A 21,929-nucleotide genomic window follows, 5' to 3' on the forward strand; every position below is an offset into this window, starting at 1 on the left:
GGGGTTAAGAGGTTAACTAAAACTGAACTGTTACACATTTATAAGTTCAATGCATCATTTGCAAAAGGCTCCAGCTCAGATTGCAATTTTTTTTATCAATCTTAGTCAAATGAAGACTTTGGTGATGTCCCTATATATTGTGTCTTCTTGCGATACGGATATTGCATCACCTATTGTATCGCGATACAATATTTTTGGCTATATATTGTGCAGCCCTAGTGAGTGCTCGCCACATCAAACTCTGGAACTGGGAACAGGATGTCGCCTTCTGAACAGACCGTGGTGTGATTTCATTTATATTAACATTGAATGCACTCAATAAGAATAGATATTCAGATGTGGCCAAGCAAACAACAAGGGTGATGTTTGGGACAATAACATGATTTTGTTTAGTCTGGCATGCCTCTGCGTTGACGGCGCTCTTAGACATAATTATGCATAATCGCCGGACAAAACACGTCAATCTTCGGACTAACAGTTTGTTTACTGTAAATCTATCATTTCAATCGGTGCGCGCCTTTTAAGAGCGAGGTGACAGGATTTGGCGAATATTTGTCACTCGTGATGTACTGTATTTTGTCAGACGAGCGCTTCCCCGAGGCCCCGCCAACTGTCAGTCAACACTTCATCAGCCACACACACGCCCAGAGTGACACCTCGCGCACCGTGACATGTCCCGAAGCTCGCAGCACCCATGATCAACAAGTCACAAGACAAACAACAGACCAAAATATTCAGATGACATCAAATATACTGCATCGTATACATTGCTAACTTTCCAGAGTTACAGAAAGTTATAGGCATACATAAACCCTTGGTAAGGGCTTGCCAATGGGGATGACACCTTTCTGCTAATCATTTGTTTTGTTTATTAAAATCCACCCAAGTGTATGTTTACGTCGGTTTCCCGGATTTTCTGAAAGTGCTGTAAGTGTTCGCCTTCAATAAAATGAAGATCGGAGAAGTAATGCGACGAGTCAAACATGAGCATACTATTGAAGGATTCTTGACAAACAGGGCAATAAAATGAATGAGAATTTGACAGTAAATTGCGGCGCCTACACACTATCATGAATACAAATCTGCTACGGCGCAAACACGGGAGGCGCAACAGGTATGGCTTAACCAAAACGTCTTGTCGGCCTGATTAAGTCGCAGTGATTTGGTCTGACAATGCCATTTGAGGGCTTGTGTTAGATGATAACAAATATTCCAGGCTACAACGAAGGCGGTATTTGGGCTGCAACCGGTAATTGCCTCGCGGGTCAAAGCCACTACAGTTGTATTCAATCAAAAAAAGGAAAAAAATAATAATAATCATCTATATAATACGACCAAGCTTTGACCGAGGTTATGGCAACGCTTTTGACCTTACCTGAAGTTTTGCACACAAAAAAAGAAACGGTTTAATTCATTTTTTACAAGCGGGCCTCTAACACACATTCCAACCTTGAGATTGGAAGGAGGTGAAAAGCGCCCCCCCCCCACACACACACACACACACACAAACACACATACTGTACAGTGAAGAAGCGCAGGGCGATCTGTACAAATAAATGCAGCACATAATACATTGGACTCAGCCACAACCTTGACTGGAGCCATTCAAAACACGGCTATTGAAACGCATCTCGCTATTTCTCTATTCAGCCCACATGGTTTTATCAGGACAGGAGCGAAGAGTGGACGCAGCCACCAGGATTTTTACACCTAAAAACAAACTGAATACAGCTGTAAGCACACGCTATGCAAATGAATGCAGTAAACTCTATATAGGAGGATAAGGGTCAGTAACTGTGTTTGTGTTGCAAAACCGATGCGCAATTAGTGTTGAATGATAAACTACATTACTTTTAGAAAAACGGCTTAAATCATTTTTGTAGTATTTTGTCTTTGATTTAAACTCCTTTATCAAACCTTAGATTACAAACGATATGTATAAATGTGTTTCTAAGCATGTATTAAATATTTGTCATTTAATAACAATAGCATGGTCAAATATCTGTCATTTCCACTTGCTTACTCACTGGTATGTGGTATGTGGTATGTCCTCTTTCAAAATCATAGTTTTATTATGTTTACACTTGAGCTTCTTAAAGAGGGGGTATTATGCTTTTTTCAGCCACATAGCACCAGTCTATATCACACTACAATGATGACGAGACCGTCTGTTGGTCTGTAAATGCAGTGAATTAGAATAACTGCCTTGTATAAAATTGCTCTTTCAAAATGGTGGTAGCGAATGACTTGAAATAGGCCCCTGTCTCTTTAAGAACCTCTGACCCTTTGCGACACGCCCCCTCCACACGCTGTCTGTGGCATCACAACAAACACTACGCTCGTTGTCTCAACTGTATTGAAACTACGATCGGTGCATTTTACTTTTTATTGTTGGAAAGGACCTACTGTTTATCACTTTGTGAACAATGGCCACACAGGATATTATTTGGAGACAAACCTTCCACACCGGACGCTTGGAAGGGGCTCTTGCCTGAAAAATAACTGCTGTTTGGAGGCTCTCTCTTTGCATCTGCCATGCCCTATGGATCTCTAACTATACCCCCATGGACGACACCAGGATCTGCAGGAGCCCATACGATTCAAAGACGGTCATTATCTGTGCAGGTGGACAGTGGTTTTTCGAGGTTACCCGTTAGCTTGTTATAATCGACTACAGCTCATTGTTGATGAAAAGTCTGCAATAAACCACAAATGTGTAAAGCCAGGCTCATTGTGTGATCATCGTAAAGGCTGCTTCGAGTAGTTGCTGCTTTATTGACGTTATTTGTGCATAATATGCTGCCTGTTTTCAATGAATGTTGTGAAGGTGAAGGTTGTTAGCTTGTCGCGGCTAATAGTGCCTTAGCTCCGGGAGAAACCACTCGGCTACGACTCACTGTAGATGAAATGTGAGCAATAAACTACATAATCAACAAGCCAGGCTCCGTGTGTGATCACCATAAAGGCTGCTTCAAGCAGTTGCCTGTTTTAGTGACGTTTTCAATGCATAATATGCTGCTTGTATTCAGTGAATTTTCCCGTTAGCTTGTCGCGGCTAGCTTGTTAGCTCCGGGAGAAAACCACTCGGCTATGACCCATTGTAGATGAAATGTGAGCAATAAACTTCCAAATCAACAAGCCAGGCTCCGTGTGTGATCATTGTTAAACGGTTCTTCATGTGTGTGGTGGTTTTATTGACTTTATGTGTGCATATTTCTCGTTTTCACGTGATGACTCGAGGTTTAGCTTAGCATTAGCTTTCTCCGGAGGCTCTGTGCATCATCAATGCCCTATATTCCCAGCGCAGAACCAGACACTGAAATAAGTGTTCTTGTCACCGGTTTTAATCCTGGGTGTTTAGGTAACAGAAACACTGATGTGTGTCTTTGTAAAAGTCTGCTGTGGCTCCGGTTCACAACACATGAAGCTAATCCTCCATGATGACTCTGTTTACATCTTAGGGCTACACACTGCGGCGAGGGGGTTCTGCTGAGGGGCAGTGGTTGGTTACTCGGCTGGTGACGAAAGGTTGGAGGCGTATCCTGGAGGTCGGAGGCGTTTCCTGAAGGAATCAGGCGTTTTATCCCTAAAATGGCTGCCATCGGAGTTTTTACAGATTACTCGAAAATACGTGAATGTGCTAAGGCAACACTTCAGGCATGTTTTTAATGAGGGAATGACTTAATAACATGATGTAAAGCTTGAAAAAGTCGATTTTGCATAATAGGCCCCCTTTAAGTCAAGATGTGTGGTTAAAAAAACAACAACTTTGAAGATGAATTTTAAACTCACATTTTAATCATTCAAAGGAATTATTGCAACGACAAAAAAAAAGTACTGTGTGTATAGAGTCATTCATTCTTTTTCAGTCACCGAATATTTTCTTTTTGCTTGAGACATTTCAGTGGCAAAAGGTCACTCTAAAAGTAACTCATAGCCTTCAAATGCAAGTCGATTTCTACTGTATGTATCAATAGACTTTTGTTCTCTCTGTGTGAGCGGCTTCAATAGCTCTAACCCCAATATAGAAAAGTCAGCCACTGCAGTCGGAGCAAGGCTGCTTTCTGATGATTTCAATCATTTCTACCTCTCTCTTCACAAGGCCCATTTTGATGGATTATGCAAAGTCAACCTTCACTCAATGGGACATTATGTATAGTGAAAAGTAGATTTGCTGTTACATGTTGTACAGTGCGGACACTTTCTGTGGCCGCGGAAGTGGATATTGCGCTGATGTGTTATGCTCAAAAGTAAGGCAGATAAAATTGGTTGTTTTACATCCTCAAAGGAAAACAAATGGTGGAATATTATTCTTATTTCCTTATTCCTGCTTTGCTATTCCCCTCCACGATGAGAAACAAATGTGGGATGGCAGCAGCCGGTATTGAAGTTAGTCGTGATTTCCGCAGCCCTCAAAGCTATTGTAAATACTGCTTTCATGACCAAAACATTTTCACCAACTAAACTAGAAACTAATTGTAAATGGAAGGAGGTTTGGTTAAATTTGTCTGAACATACAAGCGCAGAAATTGCAATTTGTTCACACAGCGGGAAATATTTCCAAACCTTAGAAGATGTGACACACAGGCTATGAGCAAATGTAACACAGCCCTATTATACGTGTGTTTTATTTGACAAATCTTAAGCCGATGTTAAGCAGAATAATCCATGATGCTTGTGTCCAGCCTGTTTATTCATGTGAACAGCCTGATGTCACATGCGCGCTCCCCTGTCTTCACTAACTACACTATCGGCCTGCCTGCTCAAGCAAAACTTTATGCTAAGTAAATCATTTACATCTCTCCAGCAGCCCCATCTACATTTTCCAATAAAACCCCAAATTGATGGATGTCATCTTGGTGCTCACAGGCAATGACTCCTGCTGCTTGCAAATAACAATATGTTTGTTTTTATATGAGGTCTAGACATGCTATTCTTTTTAATGGCATCCCTAGGCCAGTGTCTGTTTTTCGACGCCTCCTTTGTGGCTGAAGCTACATGTGTGCATGTACAAGTGGACATGGTATCATTTTTTGCTTAAAACTTTCATTCGGACGTTTGACCTTGGAGTGGTCAGGGACCTTAAAATATTTCAGATACACATGTTTTATGGTGGTGCAACTTGCAGTAGTGGAACTATTGATTCATAACATTGCAGGGTGGTAGAAACAGAGTGGGCCAATCGAATCAGCCCAAGCCATTTCTTTCGCTTTCCACTCTCATACATGATCAGGCTTTGTGTGAAGCATATAATAAAGTGTGATTTCACTATTTAACTACTCCATCATCAAGAGAGGTTTTTTTTTCCCTACTTCTTCCAGTGAAAATTAGCACCACACTCAAGTTTTAGCAACACTGTTCACCTCTGGCTGGCAAGTTAAGTAAGAATAGTAGGAGTACTAATAATGAATTAGAGCCATTAGCATACTATTCATGAATCTCAGCACAAAGACACAGGGATGAATACTCTTGACTAAATAATCCACTACAGCTATTTATTTGATTGTCCAATTAAAGACTATACTATGTCTGTTCTTGTATATGTATATACATTACATGCATATCTTTAACATTAATGTCAACTATCAAAAATGAAGCAACGGGGATTTTCTAGCTCAAGGAACGGTATGTCTTTGACCACAAACTGCACTATCCAGTGAGCCACAAAACCTCCTCAGTAAAGAACCCTTGTTTCTTCACTCACCCCTTCACCCTGATGGAGTAGTCGGTAGGTCAGAATATCGCAAGTTTGAGTCCTGGCGGCCACACCTCTACACCCTCTGTCACCCTGTACAGTCCTGTCCATCAAAGGATACAGAATAACAAACAAACCCAAACCATTCCGAGAAAAACTTGACAGATAAAAATAAAATAGTCAAGCCGTATAGATCTAGGCAGTGTTCTTTAAAACTCAAAGGTCTAGTCATTCCCTTAAGACTGGTGAGAGCTGCACTTAAAAATCCATACAAGGTTCACCTAAGTACATAAGACTTTAGCTCTAAACACTTGTATATTTCTCCGTATTATTCTTTACATTGTAAGAGTCCACTGTAATGTGTATTGCTAAAATAAAGGTGTACGTATATACTGGGCTTCTGCTAATGGCGTGCGTTCTGCCTCAGAGGGTACCTGAAGCGGATGATATGAGGACAGGCGCGGACTTTACAATGACCAATTAAAGTTGTTAAGACAATGGACCGCACTGTGAAGAGAGCCAAATTAGGCTGCATGACAAAAAGGTGCACAGGGAACTAAACCATGGTGCTTATTGTAGGAAGTTTCAGCGTTTAACAAAAGCTGACCACTGTTGGGAGGAGGCTGCTGCGGCTCAAAAGCTGTCAAATAGTTAAAGCTTGTATTCTCTTGTGTGTTCTTGTCATTGAGGCGTCCTTACGGTCACATGCATCTACTGTATTATAGTCGAGTGAGTCCCTGAAAAAGGAAGCTTTGAACTAGGCTGTAATGAAATTAAAGCAGTTCTTCTCGTGGATTTTAATATGCAATATATATCTTTTCTTCAAATGAGCACACTGCTGGAACAAAGAAGCAATGACGGCTTGAAAAGTATAAGAAAAGATGACAAGTGGAATCGGCTTATCTTGACAAATGAAAAGCGTTGATGAAGGTTTTACCATTTAGGCTTCGGTTGGTAAGAGCAGAACAAGAAGTTCATAACAAAGTTTTATCTTGTGCTGGTTTTACTTTGTCAAAAAATATTCCTTTAATAGATATATACTATATTATGTTATACAAATTAAATTTTTAACGAGGATCATGTCATCTGCTGATACAGTGTTGAACTGAATGAGGAAAAGGCAACACAAAGCCAAGTGTAACAATAAAGGAAAAGGAAGAAAATCAAAACTATCTGAAACATAAACAAACCCATAGTACGGGCTATGACTGTGATGAGTGAAATAATTCCTTTTCATAAGCTGCACTGTTGGAAAGAAAAGAAAACCTGTGCACTGAAAAAAACATTCAGTGTTTTTAGTTTTGCTTCCTACACTCAAAATACATCCTATATTCTAGTTCATAGTGTAGCATAAAATACTTCACTGTAATCCATAACAAGAAATTGCAGATGTAAATCAAATTTTTAACTATAACTAATTAAAAGAGAATATTTCAGGAATAAAAACTACTTCTAGATGTATGATTTCTCCAAACTCCTGTTTGTGGTTCAAAATCAGATACAGTATGTGCATGCGAGGAAAGGTGGTCTTTCCAGCATGTCACCGAACCCTAGTTATGTACCACTGGACAGCGCTGTCATCCAACATCCCAGAAGCACACCGTCAAGAGAGCCCTGCCATCAGCACCAGTTGGCACGGCAACCGGAATGATAGTAGTCTACTTTATCTCATACAAGTGCAAGACCAGTGTAGTTATCATAATAGAAATACAGTGTAAATCAAGATAAAGATTTTTCAGCAATAAAAAGCGGCATGCATTTGAGTAATCAGGGCACAGCAAATTAATCAGAGCGACGGGAGGAGAGTCCATATTTTGTATAGTGAATGAAAGGCCCCATTGTAACAGCTGAGCATAAACATGGACTTGATGCATTAAGGCCTCGGTGCATGAAGCACTAAGCACAGCATGAAAGCTCTGTCTTATTTAAAGCTATCTCTGCCTGTTATGTCGGAGCCGGTCTATATTTCCTTTCTAAAACATTTACTTGTCAACCTCGATGTAAACAATGTGACTTTGAGTTTCCCCATTCCATTAACTCTATTGCCACCCATGTCTCTCTGGCGCGCAATGACTCTACTATGAGCAGTAATCGATAGGTTTCTGGTTTGGGTGAATGAGTCCTGGTGCTTGGTTTGCACAGTCTTGATCAGTCTGACAAAGACAAATTATAGCGCTGTATGGGAGCGTAATTAAGATGGCTCTATCGTTACAACGGAAACTCAACAGCATGATGTCTTCCACACAGTCAACACAACACATTCGATAGCCTATAAAAGAGAATGAAGCAATAATATATCATTTACACAAGCGGTTCACTGATGTCATGTTACATATTAACTCAGTCATTATTTATGCTGACATTTCATTGAAATACATAGACACAATGTTCAAAACGTAATACAAAGCGAGAGTAACAAGTCTCTTTCTTACGCATCACAGTAAATTCAGTTTATACAGAGTTGAAAGTCAGTACGGTCTGGTACCAGCTGGAGGATTTAAGGGAGTTTCACCTTACAAACATATTATATTATCTTATATTATATTATATATGGTGCTATTTTTCTTATTCTCCCTCTTGATGATACACTTAAGTATTGCTTTTCGCTCCAGTTATAATATTTCTCTCAGGTGCTTCAAGAGGTAGTTTAATCTGTCTCAAGAGGAGTGTTTTCCGGCAAATGCAATATAAAAAATGAAACAAATAATAATCACGGCGTATTATATCACAAGCAACATAGTAAGAGGATTCAAATGTAGGGTCTGATAACTCTTCAATATGACTTTCTATTTCTCTCCGAGGAAATATATTTAACTTCCTGACCGTTATTAATGCTGAACCAGTTCGTTTTCTAATGTGCAAATGAAATGTAACAAATTGCTGTGTATTACTTATCATCTGCGCCACATAAAACACTCAACAGCTTTAGTATATCATCTGGAGTGTGGGTTTGTTCCCTTTAGCAGGCATCCCAGAATTACTGCTCACATAAAATTAGGAAAACATAAAAGTGTCACTGGGGCGCGGCAGACGAGAAACACAGGACTGCGAAAGGAACCACCTACTATAACACTGTCCCCAACATGCCTTATACCCTGCTGTGGAGGGAATCAGATTTATTTCAGTCTGCATAAATGCATTTACAAATAGCACAGAGACAACCACACTATACAAACAATCGGGTTTGTCCCAATACCACCCAGTGTGTGCTCCAGAAGAAAATGGAAACACACTGTATATTTGAAGGTAAAGGACTGCATCTGTCATCGCTTTATCCCCACTCTGCAAGAGCCTGATTAGTGCAGCGTTAGCGTTCTGCTGCCACTGACTGTGGGCTTTTTGCAGGAAGACGGAAAAAAAACGGAAAAAAAACATTGCACGGCGACTCATAAAGGACTACTGCAACACAATGATTATTTTAGCAAGTTTGGTTTAGGCAAAAGTGTCCCAGGAGATGCTGAGGTGTTGTCCCAAACGGGTATCTGAAAGTGTAGTTGAGGCATATGAAAAGAATGGAACCACTTTTTCTATTAACAAACATTGTGATCAGAATAGAGTTGTTCCAATACAGATTCTGTTATTGGATTTTGTGCCATTACACCAGATTTTCCAGGTTTTAATGTTGGCAAGTACCTGAACCAAAACCTGACACCATATTGTGTTTTTGTAAAAGAGGACCCAGAACAGATGCCAGCTTCAGCTGTATACTGTGCCGTGGCTGATTCTATTGCTTAACGCTGACTGCACCTTCAATACTGGCTTTAGGAGTTCAGCAGACACAGAAATCTCTAATAATCACAGCATATAGGCCTGCATCTGTGTAAACATTTTCATTTAGTCTTTAGAGTGGAAGAAGAACATTAGCAGAATCAAGCAGATTTTTTATCCTGCATAATGAGCTCACTCTGGGGCTTAGCATCTTTTAACAGACTTTGCTATTGTGTTTTGACACGCCAAGGTGTTTACTCTAGAAAAAATATATATTCGGAACAACACTAATTCAGGATTACAATGTTAAAAATGAAAAGTGAGTTCAATGTGTACAACTCATTTTGTACATTTTGAACTTGTTTGTAGCGATGCAGGTTTTATATGAAAGAACCCACATAACAGCACGGCAGCCTTTGCTGATTGCAACCATTCATATTGTGATTTCTGTTCAGTTAAACTTAAGCTCCATCTCCTCACATCTACGCACTATACTGTGTCACATGGGATGGTAAAGCATTTCATATTTTCGGACTAAACTATCTATTGTGAGTAATTTACTTCTTCGTTTCCATGGGAACAGCCACTGACACCTGCCAACTAGTGGCCAACAAACAAAGGAGAAAACCCAACTCATAATTATATGTTGACAGATGGACTCTGGCCCCAGGAAGATTTCATCAGCATGAGGACTGTCAGTCAACTCTGGACTTCTGCATCTTTAAATATGTTCCGTGTACTCTCGTACACAGAATATTTCTTGTATTTACACTAGTCTTCAAGCATCAATATCAACAAACATATCTAGTATAAATTATTCAGGAAACAAATTCTCAACTGTTTATTGTGTTTATATATAAGACTTGCAATTGTAGTCAATATGAATAATAATCTATTATAGAAAACGCTATCTCAATGGCCGCCGCCTGGGCGCCGCCATGTTTATTTCCCATACCGACTTTGAAGCTAAGCAGGGACGGGCCTGGTTACAACTGGGATGGGAGACCGTTCCTCCGAAGCTAAGCAGGGAAGGGCCTGGTTAGAACTGGGATGGGAGACCGTTCCTCCGAAGCTAAGCAGGGAAGGGCCTGGTTAGGACTGGGATGGGAGACCGTTTGGGAACATCAGGAAGCCTGGCGACAGTAGTGAGTTTGTGCGTGGTGCCGGCCCCACGTTGCGGTCCCGCCGCCCGCGGCCATTGACCACGGGTCCATATGGACCGCGGTGCTGCTGTCCGAGGACAACCCGCCGTCACAACAACGCGAGTGCGCGAGATCTGACTGCCGTGCGTGTGCGCGCATCCACACAGGGCGATGTGTGTGTGTGCGCGTGTGCGCGCGTTTGTGTGTGCGTCGGTGCGTGTATGTGTGCGCGCGTGCATCAAAACAGGGCGGTGTGTGCGTGCGTGTGCGCGTGCGCGTGCGTGTGCGCGTGCGTGTGCGTGTGCGCGTGCGTGTGCGCGTGCGCGTGCGTGTGCGCGCGCATCGAAACCGGGCGATGTGTGTCATTTGCTTTCACGTATTGTGAGCCCAGTGGTACATTTTATTCTAAAGCAGCTTTGAATGCATTGCCTATTTTATTGTAAGGTTATAAATACTGTCTAACAACGATCATTAGGCTATTTCATTTCAAAACCAACTTATTTTTTTTTACATTGTACACTACCGTGATGCACCAACCCACGGGTCCTGCACCGTGAACCGACCCGTTAGAGCTGAACCCCTCATATTTATCCATACTTATACCACTGTCTCTTGAATTCTATTCCCTTTTAGCGAACATATTGTCGTTGTAGTTTATAAGAAAGGAGTACGGGTGCATCAAACACTCAAATTGCAGTTTGTTTGAAATTATTTTTAGCATTAATTATTTTAAACATTTGTAGTGGCCATAGTTTTTGGAATGGGTTGGGAACCACTGGTCTACAGCTGACCTGTGTGACGGGTTGGACATTTCTTTGTAATAACTCATAATCTCTGACTATCAAATGTGCACACTAGCGAGGCCCGGCCGAAGGCCGGGTCTCAGCTAGTATTAATAATAATGGAGTAAAAGCATTGCGCTTTAGAAGCCTGTGTTACCAAGTTTCTCAAAGCACCACATTGTAGTCAATGTTTATTCACACCATACTCGGTGGTGGTAAACTCCACACAGATCGAACCTGGGACCTTCTTTCTGTGAAGCATGAGCACAAACTGCTGCCCCATCATTTGTATATGCCTATCCAACAGTATGAAGAATAAATAATTCATTGTGTGATGTGTAAAATACAAAAAAAACGATGGTTAAATATTAATGGTAATGCTCTGTGAAATCATAATGACACACTAACAGAAGCTGTAACCCCCCTCTGAACAAAAATGACATCTGCAGATATGAAGATGGCATATTCTGCTTGTGTAAAAGGCTGAATATTTGTAACATTACGTGTGATGGCCAGTGAAAGCGTAGTCACAGCGGGGCGCATGTCGCAGTAAAAAGCCTTATTCTTTTACTGTCTTTGAATAAATACTTTGCTGGCATTCGTCAAAACCGTTGGTAGAAAAACAGCACAATTCAGAGGTTTTTGGAGGAAATCTGCCCTATGGACTTGTTCATTTAGGAATCGCTGTGAAATGACTGCTCCACAGCCTTAATGGCAGCTTGTAATTGCTCCATCACCCATACTAATGTGCACTCTATGGCCCTTTCAAAACAAAAACATTGCATTTTCTTTTCTTTTTTTCCCCTCTTCTTCCTTTTTGCCAGCATTGTGAACCTGATTGTCGGCGTATACAACAGCACAGCCAACGTAGTGAGGTCTCTCTCAGATTCGGGAACAGAGCGAACAATGTCATATTCATAGCTCCCCTCCTCATTACCAAAGCAGTTATGAATGGGAGCTTCTGTCCCGGTAATCACCAAGGCCCCTGTCATCTGTCTACTTCTGCTAATTGACTGTTTACTACATTACAACAGACGGACAGACACATTTTTGATCATGCCTAGTTTGTCATTCAGTTTTGACACCGCGCTACAACGCTATCCATCAGAGACCGGTTGGAATGAGTGGAATGTGTGAGCAACTTCTAGAAAATAGACTAAAAATAGTCATTACATTGCACTTCCACTTGATTAATATTAAACTAGTCTTACTTGTGTTTAGGGCTGTGTGATATGACGACAACAAAAACATTTTCTTCTCATATTGGACGATCTCGAACTATTTGTAGTGCATTTGATTTTTTTCACATTAAAAACAAATGAAAATAGCTTTCTACTATCTGATATATGAACATAGACAAGGACAGGACTTGTTTATGTTCATATCCAGTATATTTCCTTTGCTCTCCGGACAGACCTGATGATTAAAAAGTCCTGTCGCGATTATCTGGGCGGACCAAAGTCGAGATTGCAATTTCGCTTTTTCTTGTTGATTTTTTGTTGCTTTTTCATCACTCTTTTGCCACATTTTGGAAGTTTTTTGTCTTTTTCATCACTTTTTGGTCGTGTTTTTAGATGCTTTTCCAACATTTTTTCCCGATGCTTTTTGTCGTGTTTTCCTCACTCTTTCGTCTCATTTTTGTCACTTTTTGATTGCTTTTCCGGCACATTTTTTTTGCTCTTTTGCCACTTTTTTATTTTAGTTTTTGGGTAAAGTCAATCTGGAGAAAATGTGCTCCGGTTTATGTGGGAGTTACGAGGTTAAGTGTCGAAATGTTGAAGAGAAAATTAAAGAACATTAAAGGAGCTATACCTGATTGTACAAAGAAACAGGGTCACTCAAATTTCAAATTGCTATTACCTGGTCCAAACTCATCAGTTTAAACCAGGTTTCACAACTTTCAGGGAGGAAAACTGTCACTTCACTGTAAAAAATGCCTACTAGCCTGACATTTTTAAAAGGGTTTTTTAGATAAATGTCTGCTTTTACCATATACTAAAGTACAAAACTAATTTGATTCCAAAAACAGAAAATTAAAAAAATCAAGGATAGCTCCTTTAAATAAGATAAATGCATGCATATGTTTGTGCAAGCCTTCGCCTGCCCAGGAGTTTTCCACCATAGCACAGCCTTTCAAAGCCGTCAACTGGACAGGGTTGTTTGAGCTGAGGTCGTTTAGCCCGTCACTAAGAGGAACCGAAACGTCCTCAGCAACAAAGCACCCACGAGACAGCCACAAACACGAGAAAACAAGTAACTGTCTCTGTAGTGCAGCTGACACCTTAAAGACACATTGCTGTCTTTCATAAAACCTGATAAACTGAAAACCATTTACCTAAAACGGACAGATTTCTAGGTTTGACATAAAGTTGCGGAAACCCCTTCGTGCTCAAATTCATCTCATTGAGCGTGTATTGTCAATGCAATGACCGGCCGACACGCTTGCTCAAGGAAGTAAAAATAATTAGATCTACCGATAAAAAAGCAAGCCAAAAGTAATATTAAGTGAAGGTATAAAACTTACATTAAACGTGTATTACGTGCTATCCTGTCTCGGTGTGCATCAGCTGCCAACTGCTTTACTGCCCCTTCCCTTAAACAGTGAAATTAGCTGCCACCACATAAAGTAGTGCCATGCATTATCTAGCAATTAGAGTGTGGCTTATTAAGCACAGTATAATGTAAATTTAATGAGCAATAAATTCAGTTTCTTTAAATAGAAGAGTATATTATTGTTACAAATGATATAACATATCAACGGGCCATTAAGTGTAGTGTTAAATTTATACAGGAACGGCAGGCAGTTCGACACACAATGATAAAAGGAGGCAGGCACTCCAGTTGGCTCCAAACTGATTTGAAATGTACCGCGTGTGTCTAGTATAATGACCCTGTCCCCAGCACTACACACAACTAATAACGATAATGTACGGCCATGCCCCATACTGGAAACAAAAATGACAGAAACAGCAACACAGGGGTATGTCGAAATGATGAGCTCCTGAACATTGCTCAGGCAGAGGAGTATACGCCCACTGGGCTAAGTGATATTCGTAAAGATCAAATATCAACACTCTTTCTATTAAACCACGAGTAAACTGCTTTACCCATGCGAGTAGGACTGGACAATATGACCATTAAGAAAGACACACATTGTATTCTGATCGCTGTGACAATGTACAATTCTGGAGAGATCGCATATCATGATTCCCCCACTGAGTGAGTGACAATTGAACAAATCATAATGAAGTGTGAACTTTCAGAAGACGCAGACGGAGAATACTAAGTGCATCATCATAAGTTCTGACCCTGCCCTAAGTGAGACCAGCCTTAACTCTCCCAGTGCATCACCGCTTTGTTCTGTCATGTCGAACACTGCGCACTCCTAACACTTCACAAGAAATATAGTATATTTTCTACTTGTCACATATCTCGCTAGTCATAACGGAAAGAGCGTCGAGGATAAACAGGCTGAAAGATAATGGCAGCTGAGAGCAAGCAGATCTCTCTCGAATCGTTCAAAGTCAACCACTTGAGCTAAAGATGGACACGTTCAATCACCAAGTGTGTCACATGCCAACTGGCAGCCCAAGAGTGGCGTAACAACTGTATGTTTCCTTTTGTTTCTGTGCGTTCGCGTCCTTCAGCGGCGCCTTGAGGCTTCACGACAGCCCGTATTGATCCCCTTCACCATCACTCAGTCATGATGAACGATCCCAAACTGGCATTACATCTTGGGATTATGCAACCCACTTACGACAACAAGTTACGGCAGGTCAGGCACCTCGTTTTTTATGCTACCTTTTATTTATTCTTACATATAAACAAAGTAAGATATACAACATACAGTACAGCAATGCCATGCACTGTTGAAGTCTGATAGAAGGTTGGCAGGAGGTTAGGTTAAAAAAATACAAGTCACAAATTATAAAACAGAGCCACATGCATGTTTATTGGTCCATTTAAATTAGTCAATAAACACTATTATATATATTTGATTTTACTCTATGAGGTGCTTGGCTTTTTCAAGGATATCCTATACAGCCTGGGATAGGCTACAGCCACCGGGAAAACATGTGCAACAATTAATATTAAATAAACATAACTTTTGCACTCATGTCATAGATTTACTGCTTTTAAATGTGTTTTGGTCATTGCAATCTAAATGTGTCTTTATCCGGTTTACCGGCTCCACTGGTGGTATCTAAAACCTACACGTAACCTCTTAATAATAACATGTTCTTTCATAATTACCCCTCATTCCCTGGTCAGCAGTATCTGAACGCCTACTGTATCCGCTATTGTCTCGATACAGTAGGTGGATTGTTCTTTGGCTCCGTGCTAAGTTTAAAATCCACACATTTGGATCATTAACAAAGGAAAATGCTGGATGGTGTCAAGATGAAGATTGTCAGCACTCCACTAAAGTGAGAGCCTGTGTGTTTGTAGCTCCAGGCGGCTGGCACACAGACAGTCAGACCAATGTAGAACATGGGGTCAGATAGAAGGGATTTTACTTGAACACGCAGCCGATTGCCGAGCTTTCCCATTGCTGAATATCTCAACATACACGGGGGGCGGTTCTGCATTCACCAGGCATTATTTTATTTGACTGAGAGGTTAATTGAATAAATGTGACAAGGAATCGCTAAACAATGCTGTAAATGTCAGTCCACCACAATTCATCACACACCATAATAAATTCAACAAATACGGAATGAAAGAACAGAAAGCAATGAGCTGTAAACAAATCAACTGACTAAAATATTCTGGTATTAGGCAATGCTGTTGTCAATCTCTCACACACAGAGCACGAAGGGGGAAGAGGCAGAGGTAGGAGAATACCTGTTGATACAGGATGGTACCAGCTAGAGCATCGAGGATTTCAAAACACTTTCAAGTGGACCTAAAGTGGGAAGCTGGGATGCAACTGTTGCTTGCCATTTTAACGGGGGCCCTGACTGACAACACAACACGCCTTTCTCAACCCTCTGGGAGATTATTACAAGGATTCTGAGCGTGACATTTCGAACCGCTTTACATGCGTTACATATTGTCAGCCTCAACCAAAGAAAAAAAATGTTTAGCGAGAAACACACATGAGTACACTCCTGGATTGACGCATGCAACACTGATGCAACCACGGTGGAATCGCGAGGAGGGAAGAGAAAAAAAAAAAAAAAAGCTCGGATAGGAGCTGCACTGGTCCTGTACTCTCTCTGTGGTGCAGATAATGGGGCTGAGGGGCGGCATGGCACATATCCATCAACATGCGCAGTGACAGGAGACCGTGAGATTGCGGACCCTTTGGCACTGGCATCACAAGCCGCAGCCTAAAAGGACTCCATGTGAGGCGAGAGCTGCAATGCGTGTTTTCTTCCCAAAGCGCACCTGAAGTGCTCCGCTTTAATGCGGAATGTAATGAGTTTGAAACGCGCTGTGGCGAAGGCATTCAAGACCCTAAGCACTGCAAGCGCTTCTGTTTACTCCGCGTAACTTGCACAAGGTCCACACGCTTCACAACCATTTTTACCCGAGTTGCCACCGACAACACTTTGCTTCACTTGCAGCACTTTAAGAGCCGTCCCGAGTAAAACAAGCACACTGGAACTCGCAAACTGGCCCGGCAGACTCCCGGGGAAAGGCAGAGCTGAAAAACTCCTCCAAGTGATGCTGAGATTGGGATGGCAAAGCTCGTGTGCGCACCACAACTTCTTCCCCCCCGACACACTCCGGGATTCACGCGGCGGGGTCGTCGTAATTCAACACGACGCGAGCGAAAGAAATAAACTTACCTTTCTGGAGAAACGCTGCCGTGATGATGAAAAAGGACAGAGAAAAGGCGAGAGATCCGCTCCCCGTGATCGCCATGTTGGACACCTGCTTGAGACTGGCGGCGCTAAATCACCTAGAGACGGCCATGGGATGAAAATGTAGACACATGAGAGGCGGAGGGAGGGCTCGAGCAGGGGAGCCTACTATTATATTGGGCTGCATTATGTTGCAATGACACACGCGGGTCTATGAAATTAAACTGCAACATTACCGCAATAGACCGTAGGAGTATTTTAAAAATGTCAAAAGTGTGTCTGCGTCCGATAAGTAAAGAGAACCAATCTGCCGTTACAGGGATATTACAGCTGACACCGGGGGAAGTGTAAAACGCCGTGTAGTGCATTGAGGCAACCATAAAGCCACCACTGAGAACCACAGACACTTTATGAGAATATTATAGTCATTTTCCTTTACGGTTATAGTCTGCTGGTTAATGTGGGGTGAGCAAGGACCAGAAATAAGACGTTGTAAGATGCACTTAGTCTGTGGTCTAAGAAGCAGAGGAGAAATCATCGCAATGAGCGGTTAAATGTGATCGTGAGGACAGACAAAAGAACATCAGCAAAAGGCACGGCAATAGTGGAAAGTTTGAATAGGATTTGTCTGCTGGGCACCACTAATTTGTGTGAATGTTTACTCAAAGAGCGCCCCCTGGCACCTGGTATCAGTATAGCGCACTCGACAACAGTGGATGATGTTAGTGTGGTTCCTGTGGATGCACGTTAGTCTATAACCAGGTGTGAAATAACAATGCACTCCCCTTCACCTCTTCTCTACAGCAGGAATATTTAGAATATCTTTTGGGAATCAAAGAGCACCAGGGAAGCAGGCATGACAACGTTGATTCTCATTTCTCTCCCTGGTTGTGTCAAAACGGCACAAAGGCTGCTAATTGCACAATCTATTCTGTGAGACTGCATGTCAGTCCTCATTCCATGGATGAGTAGATAGCATTTAGAAGTGCACTCTAATGCTGCAGCCGTCCCCATCACTACAGATTGAATTCCACACATCACATTTATTTCAGATGTTATTATCTGTGGCAGCTCGCCAGTTCTGCCTGCCACTCAAGTGTCTGCACAAGGTGTTTGCTCCTCACCGGCCAGTCCTGCTGCTTTCCTTCCCGACAGTGCAGCATCAGTGGTCATCAAGGTGCAGAATATTCTTAATCACTTTTTATTCTCCATCATTTCTGCGGATAGTGGCTCAAATGTTCTGTTCTCCTCGCACAGCAATACTTTGAAAAAAGTTAGAACACTTTATGTGCAGTAAATACAATTCTAATTCTTTGGTTTACAAATTATGTTGAAAAATATTACAATTTCAAATAGGCTATCTGTTTTTGTAATGCATGGCAAAGTCCTATTTGTGGAGCATTAGCTTCTGCCCAGTAGTTTGGGCTAAGTGATGTAATAATGATGATAATAATAATAATACTTTATATCATTGTATTTTTAACTATGTTTAAGAAGCTATGTTTATACCTAATCATGTGAACCAAATGTATTCTTCCAGCCCATTGCTGCTCTGTCTCACCATCATGTTTTCATAAGATTAGGACATCCTCATACGCATGGTTGTTTGCTTGTGTGCTTGGTCTTTTATTGTGTCGGTGAGTCACTCCTCTATTGCGTGGCATTTCCTTTGCTCACGAGGATAGATGGGGTTCCTGGGTCCTCTGTAAGAAGCATCCCCTGTCTCGCGAGCAGGATGAATAATGGATGCGAATGGATCAGATGACGGAGCTGCTTCGTTTGGATCCTCTGTAGTAATGGGCGGCCATAGATTCTCCCTGGGCCTGACAATGCATAGTGGCCTTTGTGCCAGGTTACAGTGATGACTTGCAAACATAAGTTTAGTTCTGAGTTCTTGCACATGAGTAAGTCACGAGCTGAATGCCAGTGTTGGCATTTAATAGGGCAGCCATCAGCGGTTCCTTTTTAAATTAGTGAGGAAAGTGGTAATAAAAGATTTTCACCCAGCCTTCTTTCTCAGTTAATGTTTGATTAGAAATGCAACGGCTTTAAATTAAGATTTCTTTTCCCCTTGGTATGAAATCAATCAAATTAACGGAAATTGAATTATTTGAGATGGTAATCTATTTAGGCAAACCATTCACCATGAAAATGTTTTCCTGCTGTTGTGAAAGGAAGAATAATTGAATCAGACCCTTGTAAGTGACCTCAGTGGCTGAGCAAGAACAAGTCTTATTGAAATAAAATGCAGATTTTCTTGTGCTCATGCAGCACAAATGAACAGGCATAAGAATGTAGCGTTTAATTTTCTCCAGTAATATATACAGGGATCCACGTGAGCTGAAGACAGACAGCTACAAAAAGGACAGTAATCAGTATGGGAAAGACATTGCTGCGCTTACACAAGCATAGCCCTTGACTAATTTTACCATTGTCTTATTGTGACAAACCCACATTTATAACGCTGGGTCGCATTAGTCTGAATTTCTGTCTTTCTTGTCCTTTCTCGCAATTATTACAGGAAATTATATTCCAAATATATCACTACATGTCATCAATTCTTTATGCCTGCAGGTACAATGTGCACTCGGTTGGCTTCTCATTTTTCTGGGCTCATGTGAAGAAACATTGCTTCAATTCTTGGAAATCAATATCAGTCGTACACTGACATCATTGTTCAATCACACACAGACATGATCATGGTGATTGGCTGCTGCAAGTATAGATACAGCTGTTTTCAAAAACACTCAACAACAAACAAGAAATTATTACATTGACTTGAAATTACCGCGATTTGCAGGTTCCAAGGATGGATCAGAAGACCTTTGCGTCAGAAAGGGCATCCGGTTGAAAACATGGAAGGCAAACGATTCATCATGGTGAACTCTGAAAGAAAGAGTGCACAAAGAAGAGGCATCCTTTATCATTAGGGACTTCGGACACATCTCCTGATCTAGAGCTGGGTTCATGGTAAGGAGTGAAGAATTAACCTATTGCAGTTTACCAGTTGGGGGGAAAAAGCATCAAGCTATATTATCTATTATATAAAACATTAGAACTGGTTCCAAATGGCTGCCTCCCACTAACATGTACAGTCTGCAGTATGTGTTTCCGAGAAGTATGTGGCCATTGTTTCACACTGTTAAAATTCTCATCTCATTGTTTATATTTGAACACTCGGTGGTGTCCTGATGGTCCATCTGTTGACTGTGGCTTTATGATTGTAAGATGAGGAACAGCCAGTGAACAGTAGCATTTTCCAAGTCAAACCATTTGGAAGCTGTGCCTATAGAGCGCCAATCTTCTATGGCACAGAAGTATTTTGTATCTCTTTAAGTAAAACTCAAGATAAAAGCATCCAAATTGGTGATGATATTATTATTATATTATATAATATATAATTAAATTAGTCTAAAATCAGATTCCTGACAACATGATGTCACAGATTGTATGTCATCAAACTGATTTTGAATGTATGGTGTAAAAAGTAGGTGTTAGTAACTTGACGTAAAGGGACTAGATGCAAGTTGGTAATTTTTACGCTCAATACTGCCGCCTCAGGTCTTACGCGTAACAGCAGGTTCTATATTAAGCTTAATTGACACCTTTTTGAGTGACAGCGCAGGATTTCAGAGGCAGTTGTGGTCATGAATAGGTCTGAGCTTATTGTACACATTAAGACATTGCTGGAACATGTAGGGGGAGGAAAATACTTAATTTAAAATGTTTAAACCCAGTATAGTCCCTTTAAGCTTGACGAAATGCGAAATTGCTTTGATTTGGTGAATAGGTTAAGAAAATGACTGTCACAGTTATCAAATTGCAAAGGGTTAATTTAGTTTAATCTTCAGAAAACTATAATGTCAGGAAACCATGTGGTTTAGACCCGTTCTAAAAGTGAGTATTGCATTAGTACAGTGATTCATGTTTCTGTCATGTTTAAAATCTGCATTGTGAATCATCTTGATTTTAAAGCATAAATGGAAATCTAAATGCATTCGCAAATGTTCAAAACAAAGTATAATTAGGAATCAATTAATAATTTTTCCCAAATAATGTATGTCCATCACCAAAACAACTTTTGCCGATAGTTCCTGGTCTGCAGTTGTCAGTATTCTGTCTTTAAGTGGTTCATGGAAAAAGAGCAGTGCTGAACTAGGAACAGGTGATTCAATTGGAGAATAAAAGCTCTGCAAAACAAAACAATTGTGCTACAATAAATTGTGCATTGTTCATACACTCATAAAGGCGGCACGGTAGCGCAGCGGTTAGCGCCTCTGCTTCACAGCTAGAAGGTCCCGGGTTCGATTCCCACCAGGACGGGGCCTTTCTGTGTGGAGTTTGCATGTTCTCCCCGTGTCTGCGTAGGTTTCCTCCGGGTACTCCGGTTTCCCCTACCACTAAAAACATGTGCAATAGGTGAATCCTCCAGCCAGGTGATTCTGACCATCAGCCTGGCTCCACATCATGGACCACTGCTCCTTACGGGTTGCCCCAGTGGCATCGAAGGATGGGTTAAATGCAGAGGACAAATTTCCCTACGGGGACAATAAAGTATACAAAACAAAAAAACAAAAAGAAAACTACAGTACTACAGTTGGGTGGCCATGGCATGCTTTAGTATGGAACAACGAAGCATGCGTCACAAACCAATGCTTTTCATCATGTATAATTTTAATACTTAAAAAAAAATAATAACTACTACTACTACTGGTTTTCTTTTCTTCCCTCTCTTTTACTAAATGTGAAAGATCAACTAAAGTAAGTATGTGGTATGTAGTTTTTTGTGGTT

General features: G+C 41.1%; 1 protein-coding gene across 3 annotated transcripts in view; it reads right to left on the minus strand.

The window, feature by feature from the left end:
* The window catches only part of cadm1b (cell adhesion molecule 1b), a 130,502-nt gene extending 113,250 nt beyond the window's left edge, over positions 1-17,252 (minus strand). For all 3 annotated transcript variants that reach the window (XM_079557193.1, XM_079557195.1, XM_079557194.1), the window contains exon 1: positions 17,123-17,252. In XM_079557193.1, coding sequence (XP_079413319.1) covers positions 17,123-17,198 — 76 coding nt within the window. In that variant the 5' untranslated portion in view covers positions 17,199-17,252. The remainder of the gene's footprint in view (positions 1-17,122) is intronic.
* Between the last annotated feature and the right edge of the window lie 4,677 nt (positions 17,253-21,929).

This window comes from Gobius niger (genome assembly GCF_951799975.1).
Source record: "Gobius niger genome assembly, chromosome: 1".
NCBI lineage: Eukaryota > Metazoa > Chordata > Actinopteri > Gobiiformes > Gobiidae > Gobius > Gobius niger.